Source organism: Mchenga conophoros, linkage group LG2, assembly GCF_057382185.1.
Source record: "Mchenga conophoros isolate Kocher_MC1m ecotype Shallow Benthic linkage group LG2, M_conophoros_male_GT1.1, whole genome shotgun sequence".
Lineage (NCBI taxonomy): Eukaryota > Metazoa > Chordata > Actinopteri > Cichliformes > Cichlidae > Mchenga > Mchenga conophoros.
In genome coordinates this window covers 18445629-18459745 of record NC_140527.1, presented here as the reverse complement: position 1 = coordinate 18459745, position 14117 = coordinate 18445629, and the positions used below count along the sequence as shown (strand labels likewise).

The following is a 14117-nucleotide window of genomic DNA, read 5'->3' as shown; positions in this document are numbered from 1 at the left end:
TGCTCTGTGTTCAAGTTCATCTCTGAACAATAACAGTGAATGCATGATCTTTGACCGCCTGTTTATTTTCCCACAGACACTCTCTAAACTTAGAAACCGTTAAAGAGGAAGGATTACAGATCAGCTACTTATTGATCAGATGTTTCCCGTATTTATACCTGTGTGGATCAATAGTGTCTTCTCTGATTCTTCTGTCACACAGTGTGACACAAAGTGGATGAGCTGTTGTGATACTCTGCACTTGTCCCAGAAGTACTGACTTTGTCTACATTATTCTTTCTATATATTTATTTGCTATGATTTGCTATGCACTGACTCTCCTGGCTTTGTTTGTGTGAGCATTCAGTCGCCTGAAAAACAAACAGCCAGCAAATTAAAGCAAATACTCCGTTACATGTTGTTTTATATTTTATTATGTCACAGAATTAAGTCATTTGTTTTCTTGTTTTCAATCTGCACACAGGTCATGTGCGGGAAAGGCCCGCCCAGCATCTCCTGACTACTACTGATGATCTGTCATCAGCAGGTTAAACCAGGAGGAGGGGTTTCTTGCTTGCTTGCTTGCTTTTGTTTGTCTCATGATACAAAGGGATTTGTTGCATATTTTTTCTTATATAGAGCCATTTAGTCATAAATGTGTTAATCAAAAGATTGGGGAGCTTTTTGTAATTCTCAGTCATTTCTGTTGAGTTTTAGATTCCTCAGCTCAAGCCAATGGTACTGGCTAGAATAACTGAAGGTAAACTGATTTGAGCTGCGTCCCAATTCAGGGGCCTCGTCCTTCGGATTTGAAGGCCGATTAGTTACAGCGACGTGACGAAGGCTGCTCCAAATGGGGCCAACAAATATGTCCTTCATTTTCCCAGATTTGAAGGATGGGTCGGGTGTATCCTTTGTGGCCCACCACATCCCAGAATTCATAGCATGGCCCAGCCAAGTTTCCAACAATGGTGGCAGCTACTTAGTTTTAACGCCGACAGTCTCGGTTGTTGTGTCCTTTGGCAATACACTTCAGCTGTTGCCTACTGGTTGTGGTCAAATTCCAAACATTTTTTACAAATAAATAACTGCAAAGTGGGGTGTGCGTAATTATTCAGCCCCCTTTGGTCTGAGTGCAGTCAGTTGCCCATAGACATTGCCTGATGAGTGCTAATGACTAAATAGAGTGCACAACTGAAAACCTACAAGACAAGGCCGTCCACCTAAACTCACAGGCCAAACAAGGAGAGCGCTGATCAGAAATGCAGCCAAGAGGCCCATGGTGACTCTGGACGAGCTGTAGAGATCTACAGCTCAGGTGGGGGAAATCTGTCGATAGGACAACTATTAGTCGTGCACCGCACAAAGTTGGCCTTTATGGAAGAGTGGCAAGAAGAAAGCCATTGTTAACAGAAAACCATAAGAAGTCCAGTTTGCAGTTTGCCACAAGCCATGTGGGGGACACAGCAAACCTGTGGAAGAAAGTGCTCTGGTCAGATGAGACCAAAATGGAACTTTTGGTCCCAAATGCAAAACGCTATGTGTGGCGGACAGTGTTGGTCAAGTTACTTGAAAAAAGTAATCAGTAACTAATTACTGATTACTTCCCCAAAAAAGTAATTCTGTTACTTTACTGATTACTTATTTTCAAAGTAATTAATTACTTAGTTACTTAGTTACTTTTTAAAAACACGATTTACAACCTGAAGAGGTGATAAAGCGATAGATCTTTCAGCCCAATTCTACTTTTTCTACATAATCCATCATACAAAATGTAATCAAATGGAAAAGTATCTTTTTTTTAACTTGTCTTATCAGTTTTAATCTTTTAACTTTATGCATCAAGCAAAAATTTAATTATATGCAACATTCTCTGACTTGAATAAATTAGTTTAACATTTAAACCTATTTTCTGCACATTCCAGCACATAAAATACAATATTTTTTGTGTTTACACTCACTCTTTCAAGTAAAACACAGCAGAAAATAAATAAAGTCAAAGACTCAGCGGTCCTGTTGCTCTATTTTCACCTGTAAAGCAGGACTGCGGTAGGCGGAGGTTTACCCTGGTGCAGGTGTGCCGCGGTCAGTTGAAGAATCCGTGAGTTTCTCTGTGAGGTTCAAGGTTCAAGGTTCTTTATTATTTGTCACATGCATAGTTATACAAGTATAACACACAGTGAAATGTAGCCTGACACGCTCCTCGACATGTGCAAAAAATTGGGGGGGGTGTAGAGGAAGAACATTATACATATATATATATATATATATATATATATATATATATATATATATATATATACACACATACACATATAGTATATACACTGGGTGAATGTGCAGTAGTAGCAGCAAGCAGGTGAATTCTGTACATTAATAAGAATAGATATCTGACTATTTTACAGGATAGACAATATAAACATATTTAAAATTAAAGGAATTTGAAATGTACATTGTGCCTTGGTTTAGTGTCTGGAAGAGTCCTGTCTCAGTCAATTATAGATGATGTGAGAGGGCGGGTGTGTGTGTTTAGGGCACGGATGGCTTGGGGATAGAAGCTCCTCTTGAGTCTCTCTGTCCTTGCCCGGAAGATGCGGAACCTTCTACCAGATTGCAGAAGTTGGAACAGTTTGTTGCCAGGATGGGACGGGTCCTTCAGTATCTGCGCTGCTCTAGTCCGGCATCTCCTGGTGTAGGTGTCCTGAAGCAGCGTTCTGCTGTACGGATCACTCTCTGGAGAGCTTTTTGGTCCTTCACACAGCTGTTCCCGAACCACGATGTCATGTTCTGTGTGAGGATGCTCTCCACAGCGCCTGTATAGAAAATCCTGACGATCTTTGGAGAGACCCTGAACTTCCTCAGTTGTCGTAGGTGATACAGGCGCTGCCTAGCCTTTTTGGTCTGGACCTGAATTCCCCATTACGTCGTTGCGCACTCGGTGCTTGCTTGGAAGTTTAGGGTTTTTTTTCGCTGTAAAGTTTTCTTCCCACGCACAATGGACGCTAATGTTTTTGTCACTTTTCATGGAATCAAACTCAAAGTAAGGTCAGTACTTCCACGCTTTAAACGCTGCACGCTCATACTCTCTCCCATAATCAATATGTGATCCATTGTTGATCTGCACAAGGCTGTTGTCACTAACGGTGCACTCGCTTACGTCACTGTCGTGAGACATTCTCCCAAAAAAATCACGGTTTTAGTAACGCAGTAACGCAGCGTTCCTACGGGAAAGTAACGGTAATCTAATTACCGTTTTTGCAATAGTAATCCCTTACTTTACTCGTTACTTGAAAAAAGTAATCAGATGGTAAATGGTAAATGGCCTGCATTTGTATAGCGCTTTTCTAGTCCCTAAGGACCCCAAAGCGCTTCACACTACATTCAGTCATTCACCCATTCACACACTGGCGATGGCAAGCTACATTGTAGCCACAGCTGCCCTGGGGCGCACTGACAGAGGCGAGGCTGCCGGACACTGGCGCCACCGGGCCCTCTGACCACCACCACCATCAGATTACAGTAACGCGTTACTGCCCATCTCTGGTGGCGGAAAACTAACACTGCACATCACTCTAAACACACCATCCCCACTGTCAAATATGGTGTTGGCAGCACCATGCTCTGGGGGTGCTTCTCTTCAGCAGGGACGGGGAAGCTGGTCAGAGTTGATGGGAAGATGGATGGAGCCAAATACAGAGCAATCTTGGAAGAAAACCTCTTGGAGTCTGCAAAAGACTTGAGACTGGGGCGGAGGCTCACCTTCCAGCAGGACAACGACCCTAAACATAAAGCCAGGGCAACAATGGAATGGTTTAAAACAAAACATATCCATGTGTTAGAATGACCCAGTCAAAGTCCAGATCTAAATCCAATCAAGACTCTGTGGTAAGATCTGAAAACTGCTGTTCACAAACGCTGTCCGTCTAATCTGACTGAGCTGGAGCTGCTTTGCAAAGAAGAATGGGCAAAGATTTCAGTCTGTAGATGTGCAAAGCTGGTAGAGACGTACCCTAAAAGACTGGCAGCTGTAATTGCAGCAAAAGGTGGTTCTACAAAGACTCAGGGGGCTGAATAATTACGCACACCGACTTTGCAGTTATTTATTTGTAAAAAATGTTTGGAATCATGTATGATCTTCGTTCCACTTCTCACGTGTACACCACTTTGTGTTGGTCTTTCACGTGGAATTCCAATAAAATTGATTCATGTTTGTGGCTGTAATGTGACAAAATGTGGGAAAGTTCAAGGGGGCCGAATACTTTTGCGCTTTGTTGGATGGTGGAGGCTGTCATCTGGTGGTTAAATACTGGAGGTGATCAATCAATTATCTAATTATCAGAGACTCCACCCAACAACTCAGCAGACACGCCCAGGTATCCACCCCCTAAGAAAGAAAAGGGGAAAAAAAACCCACAGCTATCCTCTGGTGGGAGGAGTCACACATAAAACAAACACTGACAACATTGGATCATAACACAGTTAAAAGTTGAAATGTAAATGGTTGTTTTTTTATTATATAATTGATTTGTTTACATTTTATGTGGAGTGAATAAATAAAAGCATATTTATATATAAACATATAAATAAAAACATGTTGTTGTTGTTTTACATTAGTAATTCATTTTGTGCATAATTTTATATTACTGTTGATAATAAATTAATTAAACCAACAACTTGAAGAGCTGGTTGGGAGCCGGAATTCCCATCACTAGAGAAGGCGAACTCCCGGCACACCGTTTTCAGACCCCCCGCGATCTTTGGCTACTCAGGTTAAACATGATATATAAGTCACTCAGATAACTTAAAAATGTTATTGTTTGTTTTTTTCACTGTTTTATTTGTTCCTGAGTAAATCGGTTTGGCTGAAATTAAAATTCTAGTTTTCGCACAGCTGAATAAACGTCAAACAGAAAACTGATTAAACAGAAGTGTGAGATGATCGAGAGTTTGCTCCAGTGTCCTGTTATATTTTAGATAGCGAGGAGCAGACGGCTGAGTGTATTAAACCCCACCGAGACAGCGGTGACGCAAATCTGACGGCCAATTTCACAGCCACTCACTTCAGGCCTACCCGGTCTTTGGAGGACACGGCCCACGTAGACTACGAAGGACAGGTCCTCCAAAGGATGCAGCCTAGGAATTGGGACACAGCTATAGTCAGTCTCTGCTTGATTAAGGTGAAGGAGGAGAGGTAAGCTGTGTTACCGATTCCATGTGCGTTTGTTAAGTTTCACAAATAATGGAGGTCACTGTAAGTAAATTGCCCGTCTCTGGGAACCCAAAATGTCTGCTTACCTTACCCCCTTCCTTGATACTCGAGTGAGACTGCTTCCCACAGTAATACTATAACACAGAGTACAGCACAGTTGTAATAATCAGAATACTTTAATGATCCCTGAGGAAAGTATGTGGTGTCAGTTGTACAAAGTCAATAAGAACAGTAACAGACCAAACTAAATAATAATACACTATAATGCAAAGTTTACAAAATAAGAACTAGCTCTAATATATAAAAATAACTCAATTATAAATATCTAGAATAATACGTGATATATACGATTCACATTTTACTTTAAAATGTAAAACTTTGTTATTTACTGCAGAGCGTGTGCAAAGAGTATAACTACTGCACTGTGTGCTGATGGAGCTGTACAGAGATGGCCTCCATTCCCACAACATTACTGGCCTTGTGACCAGTTTATTTACCCTCAACCTGCTGTCCCAGCATGCAACAGCACAGAGGATAGCACTGACCACAGCAGGCTGATAGAAAAATCCTGAACATTGTCTGACAGATGTTGAAGGACCTCAGAGACTCTGGCCGTTCCTGTAGAGTGCAGTGGCATTTTTAACCCAGTCCAGCCTATTATCAGTGTGTCCTCTGAGGTATTTATGCTCCTCCACAATGTCCACATTGACCACCTGGATTGAAACGGGGGTCACGAGTTTCCTGGTCTTCCTAAAGTCCACAATCAGTTCTTTGGTCTTTGTCACGTTGAGCTGCAGATGATTCTGCTCGCATCACGTGACAAAGGAGTCATCAGAAATTTTCTGAAGGTGGCAGGTCTCTGTGCATGTAATACTGTATGGAAATAGTGTAAAGTACAGTAGTACACAGTACAGTAATGCAGTATTACTTTACAGGGTCGTATTATCTTCTAGGCTGAGGGTGGGATCAGCTGTGGGTGGAGGCGGAGTCCCACCCTTGGAGCAGCTGTGTTTCAGCCCCTCAGTTTCAGACTGACTCAGAGCTGCTCGCAAACATGAAGTCTTTCTGCCTCCTCTCTCTGATCCTCCCGGTCCTCTCAGTCCAGGACTCTGCCCCTTTGGGATGTGGATCTTGTGATCTGGCTCAGTGTGCTCCTCTCCCAGCGGAGGGCTGTGCTGCTGGCTCTCTGGTGGACTCCTGTGGCTGCTGCTCTGTCTGCGCTGCCGCAGAGGGTGAGCTGTGCGGAGGTCGCCGGTCGGCAGCTCGCCGCTGTGGCTCCGGTCTGGAGTGCGTGAGAAGCGGCGAGAACAAGAAGAACAAGATGGGAGTCTGTGTCTGTAAGAGCAAATACGAGGTCTGCGGGACAAACGGAGTGACCTACACGAACACCTGTGCACTGAAAACTGCAGGCCTGCGAGCCCAGAGTGAGGGAAAAGAATCTGTCAACATGCAGAACAAAGGTCGCTGTGGTTCAGGTGAGGTCGCAGGTCATGGTATCAATCTATGTAGCCTACAGCCTGCAGAAGGGGGTCACTTATTCTGATATGTGGCTTGATACAGTTGGAGAAATAACCTGCAGCTGACGTACATATATACGTATGTATTTATACGTTGCTGTGATGTAAATGTAGAGCAGTTAAAAAAACCTAAACGTCTCTTTCCCCTTCTGTGGTCCAGCGGACTATGAGGCAGTCTGTCAGTTACAGACTGATGTCGCCTCTGATAATCCTCCTCCATCCCAAACATCACATTCCTTTCTACATGAAAACACCCACTGAGTGTGCTCAGAGCAAACTGAATTCCTGTGAGGTCACTGAGGACTTCCTGTCTGGACCTGTTTCACCCACATTCATCTTTTCTTTCTGTCTGCAGCTCCACTCATTGTTACTCCTCCAGGTGAGGTGTACAACGTGAGTGGCTCTCAGGTGTACCTGAGTTGTGAGGTGGTGGGCGTGCCCACACCAGTGCTAACCTGGAAGAAGGTGAGTTTGTGTGCCATCATTCAGCAGTTTGTCACACATTTAAGATGTATTTTGTTTTTCTCCATAAAAAGAAACACTCAAAGGTTCAGGCGTGACTCCACAGAAGTGTTTGCCTTCCTCTTTGCTGCTGACTTCCTGTTTCCTGCCGCTGCCAATAGAAACAATCAAAGTTCTCCACCTGGAAACATAAAACAGGAAATTATCCTGATTTAAACATTTCCCTGAACAGCAGCTTACATCACTACTTAACAACAATAGTCACCTTGAGGTACTTTAACATGCAAGGAACAGACCCCGCAGTATTAGAGGGACGCCAAGCAAAAATTAAATTATATCAACAGTCTTTGACTTGAAGAAATTGCTTAACACTTAAACCTATGTTCCGCATATTCCAACATATAAAATAAAATCATATTTTGTCTTTACACTCTTTGAAATAGATGCAAGTAAAATGGCAGAAAATAAATAGAATCAAAGACTCAGCAGCTCTTAAATCTATTGTCAGCTGTTTATCAGGAGTGGGGCGGGTGGAGGTTTGCCCACAGCAGTCATGTCAGTGAGGGGATCTGGGGGTTTCTCTGTGAATGTCACATTCCCGTGGCAGCGTGCTCGCTCAGAAGTTTAGGGTTTTTTTCAACTGTAGAAAGAAGTTTTCTTCCCACGCAGAGTGAACAGCAGACGCTAATGTTTTTGTCACTTTTTATGAAAAAATGTTTACGCTTTAAACGCTGCATGGTCGTACTCTCTCCGTACGCACTCCATATTATCCATTGTTGATCGCCACACGTCTGTTACCACACGCTTACATCATTGTCATGAGACACTCTCACAAACAAAATCACAGGTTAGTACCACAGCAATGCAGCATGCTTAGGGGAAAGCAACAGTAATCTAATTACTTTTTTGCAATAGTAATCCCTTGCTTTACTCGTTACTTGCGAAAAGTAATCAGATTGCAGTAATGCATTACTGAAAATCTCTGGTGAGGATGTAACAGTATTAAAAGACAACCAACCTCTGTGGGAGTGGATGATATGCTTCTTCAATAACATGAGAGAATAACACGGATGAATTCTATCCTTAAACTTTGTTACTGCACCTTCAGAAGGACATGTAATGCAGTGTATTACCCACTGCTGTGTAATCTGTTACTGTAAACTTAAATGTTATTAAAAATGATCACGAAAGACAGTTTTCAAGAAATACAGTTAAATGTTCACTTTCTGTGGGATATGTCAGAACAAGGGTGTGAACTCAATTGAGTCTAATAATAGATTAAATTCCATGTTGTGGCTGTTATTTTCAGTAAAAGAGAAATGGTAGAGAAAGTCTGAGTATGGGTCAGCTGCATGATAGATAACAACAATTCAGTTTTTTGGTTAGCGTGTTATGAGGCTCAGAGTCGGCCTTTCAAAACTTAAATTGTTTTTGGCTCTATTGTTGATTGATAAGCTAGAGATGAAGATCGTCTTGGCCTGTGTCTCCAACATATCATTATGATAATCGTTGTTATCGTTGGAATCCGGTCTTTAAGTTATGACATGATGCTTCCGGGCCCAAACTACCCTGCGTTTAATAAGGCTTTTTGTGTTTTTAACATGTTTTAATGCTTTGTATCTTGTTGTATTTAATCTCAAAAAACCCTAAAAACAGTCTGTGATCACTGTCGGCCTCTCTTGGTTTTTATTACCGCTGTTCATTTTAAAACTCAGTTTTTAAACCCTTACGATGTAACTACAGCCCAGCCCAAGCAGCAGTAGAATGACTAACCTCATATTGTGGATGGATTATCTCAGTTGTTCTCCTGACTGAAGTTTGGTCCGTTTATAGCATCCTGCCATGCAATTGTATTTGTCTCTAACCATTGGGAACCCTCACGTTAACTTTTATGGAGTGGAAAAAAGTTAGTATTCATCCTCCAGCTTCACTGTGTTTATGCTATGCTAACATAGCTGTGTCGCTAGCGATCACGTAGCACAACATTATATACCAGCTAGCCCAACTTCAGTAACCCTTCAAACGTCACTGCTGTTTAGTTTTCTGTCTTCATTTATGTTGGAAGTGACAGCAGAGCTGTACGTTTGAATTTTTCAGAAATCTCTGTCAGAACATGCTATATCATGTTTAGGTGGAAACTAGTGAGCTAACTCCCTGCTAACTTCTAACTCTGTTAAATATCATAAATCCTGTTTTCATGGATGCCTGGATGTTAAACTTCATAGTTACACCTGGTAAAGCAGCAACGCTGATCATTTTATTACAGATGAAAGAATTTAGACGGTTTAAACTCTCAGTGATGCTGCAGTGTTTGTTTGGGACCTGCAGCGGAATTTGGGCCCAGACATGGCTAATAACGTCAGACTTAAAGACCGGATTGGCTATGTGAGGAGTTCAATTTAACTTCACAACAGCTGCTGCCTCAAGGCAGTAATATAATAAATAGGTTAATTTACAGCATTCAGAGATATCAGCATGTTTCATGAACTTTCTTTTTTTTTTTTTAATCAGGGCTTAAAAACTGATTCTGACGGCTTGTACACTAAGGGCTCAGGTATGTTCAGGTGTGTCTATCAGGGTGGCAAGTAACGGCCTGTTTGAAGAGAATTTACAGACCTTAAGCCCTAAGACCTGCTCAGAGCTGTGGTGAAGCAGGATGTCCAATCATCAGTCTCAGCTTCAGGTGGGGATGTCAGGTGGTTCCTCCACCACAGTCAGAGTATGAGTGAGAAACCCGTTAGAAGACCACAGGGGTTAGACAACTCTGTGATGACATCACAGAGTCAATAAGGTATTTGAAGTTGGATCTCTAAGATTAGAGTGATGATGATAATGATGGGTTTCTTCTTTCAGATCCTCAGTGGGAAGAAGATGGAGCTTCTTCCTGGAGACCGTGACAATCTGGCGATCCAGACTCGAGGAGGACCGGAGAAGCATGAAGTGACCGGCTGGGTGCTGGTCAGTACAAACACTATGTTATGTCACTGCTGCAGTGGGACCAATCAAAATAGACCATGGTGTTTGTGTTTCAGATCTCGCCTCTGACCAAAGAAGAAGAAGGATCGTACGAGTGTCACGCCACAAACACCAAAGGAGAAGCTTCAGCAGTTGGAGCAATTCATGTGGTTGAGTCCATCGATGAGCTCACTGCCAGGAAAGGTAACATCTAAAATTACCTTATGAAACATCCCCCATGGTCATCACTGACCTTGGTCTCTGGAGGATTTACCTCAGCCTTTGTCAGCCTTTCAAAAACACCATCAGACTCAGCTCAGTTTTTCAGGCGTAGATTCTTCCACTTCTTCCATAACTATAAACTGTTAAATGAAGAAAAATGTTTCTAGTCCAAGAAGCAGACTTATCCATGTCAGTGAAACACGCTTTAGGGCGGCAGTGGAATCAGAGCTCCTGTTACTGAAACTTTTAAAATGATAAATAAAACATTTGCAGAGGCATTATCCAGCTTTTATTACCTGAGGCCTGTTCTCTTCTTATCCCATTACAAAGTAAGCAGAAAAATGATCCAGAGATGATTCTAAGCATGCCCAGATCATCCAGTTACAGACTGCTGGGCTCCTGCCAATTTATTCTGATAATCAGTCTTTTTTTCTTCACTAATCACAGATATATCATACAGGAATGTGGGGTCTAGATGGAGAGCACTGCAACCTTACTGACAAAATAAAGCATAGCCATCAGAATCCAGCATTGCCAAAAGTCTCTAACATAAACGAATAATGAAGCAGCCCAGGCTGCTTCATTATTCTTCTAAATTCTTCATTCCAGATTTAGAAGTGACTGGTGATGGTTAAGTTACATACAAGTAACATGTGTTGTACATGACACGTCAAACAAATGCAAACAGAGAACGTAACATCACATTCACAAGGAGATGATGAAATGAACTGAATATACAGGAAAATCAAAAGATTGGGACCCTTTTAAAAAACAGAAATGTTAATAAACACTGTATGTGGGATGACGTGTATATGTCTATGTATGAAAGTATTACATTTATACATACATACATGTATATATGCCACCCAAGTGTTTGTGATCATTGCTAATGAGTCTTTTACACACTGTGGAGGAATTTTGGTCCACTCATCATATGAGAATTGTTCTTATCAGCATCACCCGCATTTTTGAGGTCATGCCACAGCATCTCATTCAGATTCAGGTCAGGACTTTGGCTACGTTCACACTGCAGGTCTTAATGCTCAATTCCGATTTTTTGTTCAAATCCGATTTTTTTGTCTGCTTGTTCACACTACGAATAAAATGCGACAGTAAACGCGCTCTAGTGTGAACACTCAAAGCGGCCCGCATGCACAAAAGAAGACGCAGTGTGAACGTAGCCTTTGACTAGGCCACTCCAAATTAAAGATGGACTTGCTGGTGTGCTTTGGATCATCATCCTGCTGCAGAACACAAGTGCACTTCAAGATGTTTTGGTAGAATTCACGACTCCATTAACAACAGCAAGACATACAGCTGCCAAAAAGTTTTGTCTTGCCAGAGCACAGAGTATGTTGGGGATCAAGATGTTTTCTTAGAAAACCGAGACAAGCCTTTCTGTTCCTTTTGCTAAGCAGTGGTTTTTGTCTTGGAACTCTGCCATGCAGGCCATTGTTGCCCAGTCTCTTTCTTATGGTGGAGTCATGAGCACTGGCCTTAACTAAGGCAAGTGAGGTGTGCAGTGTTTTGGATCTTGCTCTGGGGTCTTTTGTGACCTTTTGGATGTGCCGTTGCTCCACTCTTAGGGTAATTTATGTTATAAATTGGAGTGGGGCGATCACCTTTTTCACACATGGGTTTGGATTTTTTCCCCAAAGATGAACAAACACCTTTATTTAGAATATGCATGATGTTTTTAATTTTTTACTTGTGTTATCTTTCATGATCTGACATGAGCAGACCCACGAGCAAACATGTTTTCGCACCACTGTATATAAACAATATATCAAAAGATTGGGGGCCTGTTCTTCGTACCGCGCTAAGTGAGTTAGCTGGATGAGATTGTTGACGATTTCGCGTGATCCTGGATCGTTCGGTTCCCTGAAGCCCATCCGGGACTTGCTGTCATAGCAACAGAGCCGTAAGCGTAAACCTGCTGGGGAGCAGGTTTACTTTATGTAAACAGGATTAGATCGCGGCCACGCAGGTATGTCCGCGTCATTCATACGAAAGCAACAGCGATATTCCACCACTGTTTCACCATAAATAAATAACATCAATGTAACTAAAGATAATGCAGCACTTGATCCTTTTATTGATTTCACACAGATACATACAGGTCATTCCCTAAAAAAGGGAAATGTACTATTAACATTCTATTACATGTATGTGATTATTACAGATGTAATTCATATTTCAGAGTAGTAATTGTAAATTACTTCGTGTAATCAAGATGAGGGACCACGGCTATAAAAGCGAAGGTGGATTTGGGAAGTCTGTCGCAGTCATATCCTGTCCGTTTACGCGAGCAACCCATTGCGGAAGGTGCAAGATTGATAAGGAGAGTCCTCAGAATTCAGCGTATATTGCGGGACAGACAGGATCCTTTAGCTCAGCGCGACAGTGTGCTCATAGAGAGATATCGATTTTCCCGTGAGGGTATTATTCACTTAACCAACTTGTTGACGAGGGGGTGCAGGACCACCACCTGTCTTTTTTTTTGCTCTGCCCTTTTCTTGGTTGCTGTTATGAACAAACAAACAGAGTATTCCAGGGTCTCTTTCCAAGAGACGACAAGCAATATAAGTGATAAATATTACCATTCTGTAGAATATTCTTATATTTCACTTTTACTTGTTCCCATGTTCTAGTGGGTCCTGTTGCGGCTCTAATGTGAAAGGGGATATAATATAACATATTATAATATAATATAATGTAATATAATATTGGATAATATGGTGTGATATGATAAATCTACCCTACCGCCTACTGGTGTTGGCCAGAGGGGCCGATGGCGCAATATGGCAGCCTGGCTTCTGTCAGTCTGCCCCAGGGCAGCTGTGGCTACAACCGTAGCTGCCTCCACCAGTGTGTGAATGTGAGAGTGAATGAATAGTGGCATTGTAAAGCGCTTTGGGTGCCTTGAAAAGCGCTATATAAATCCACTCCATTATTAATGTTATTATTGAATTACTTACGAGTTTGATTTGTCAGCAACTTTCTGCCAGCCCTCTCTCCTTGCTTTTGCAGCCTTTGCAGTGTTCCCTTGCGTTTTAATTAAACTCTGAAACTCCTGAAATCCCTCACTCAAGAGTTCTTGCTCTGCTGCCGAAAAATACCGAGCGCGCTCCTTCGACATTTTCACCGACCAATCAAAGGGTTGCCGATCAATGTTTCTACTATCGATGCGTAGCCCCTGTTGGGCCACCCAGTGATCTCACATTACTTCATCCAGCTATACTAATCGTCAACAACAAGTGTGTTCGGGGAACCGGAATAGCGAGCTCAGAGTTAGCGCGATGATTTGGTCTTGGATGTTTCATTTGATCTTGGATGTAGTAAGCGACGTACGAAGCACAGGGCCTGGGACACCGCCTTTACATTATTGACATTTTAAAATGATAATTTGTTGAACAAGAAAAGAAACATATCTGAAAGTAAATATGTCGTGTTTCTTTCAGTGACAAAGGAAGTCAACCTGTGATCAGCTGATCGTCTCAGGAATCCCAGACTTTTAACTTCCACTAAAACCTGAATTTGTTTCCTTTCAGTCGTTTTTAGTTTTAATCCAGCCTTTTTCAAACTTCAGTCTTTTGTTCTACATGTTATATCTTTTGTTATATTTGTAACTTTTAAAGTATTTTTCCTCCTCTGGGCACCAGCGGAAGTTTGAAATGGTGAAACAGGTGTATTTGTTTGTTGCAGTCTACACATTAAATATGAACCTTAAACTGCATGTTTTTCTTCTCAATTTAATAAACCATAATAATGTT

The 14117-nt window shown here is 41.9% G+C and overlaps 1 protein-coding gene across 1 annotated transcript; it reads left to right on the top strand.

The window, feature by feature from the left end:
* Positions 1-6201: 6201 nt before the first annotated feature.
* igfbp7 (insulin-like growth factor binding protein 7) lies at positions 6202-14117 on the top strand. Its single transcript, XM_085287206.1, has 5 exons — positions 6202-6663; positions 7061-7170; positions 10021-10125; positions 10200-10326; positions 13806-14117. Exons 1-5 carry the CDS (start codon positions 6243-6245, stop codon positions 13826-13828), a joined length of 786 nt encoding a protein of 261 aa, XP_085143332.1. The 5' UTR covers positions 6202-6242; the 3' UTR covers positions 13829-14117.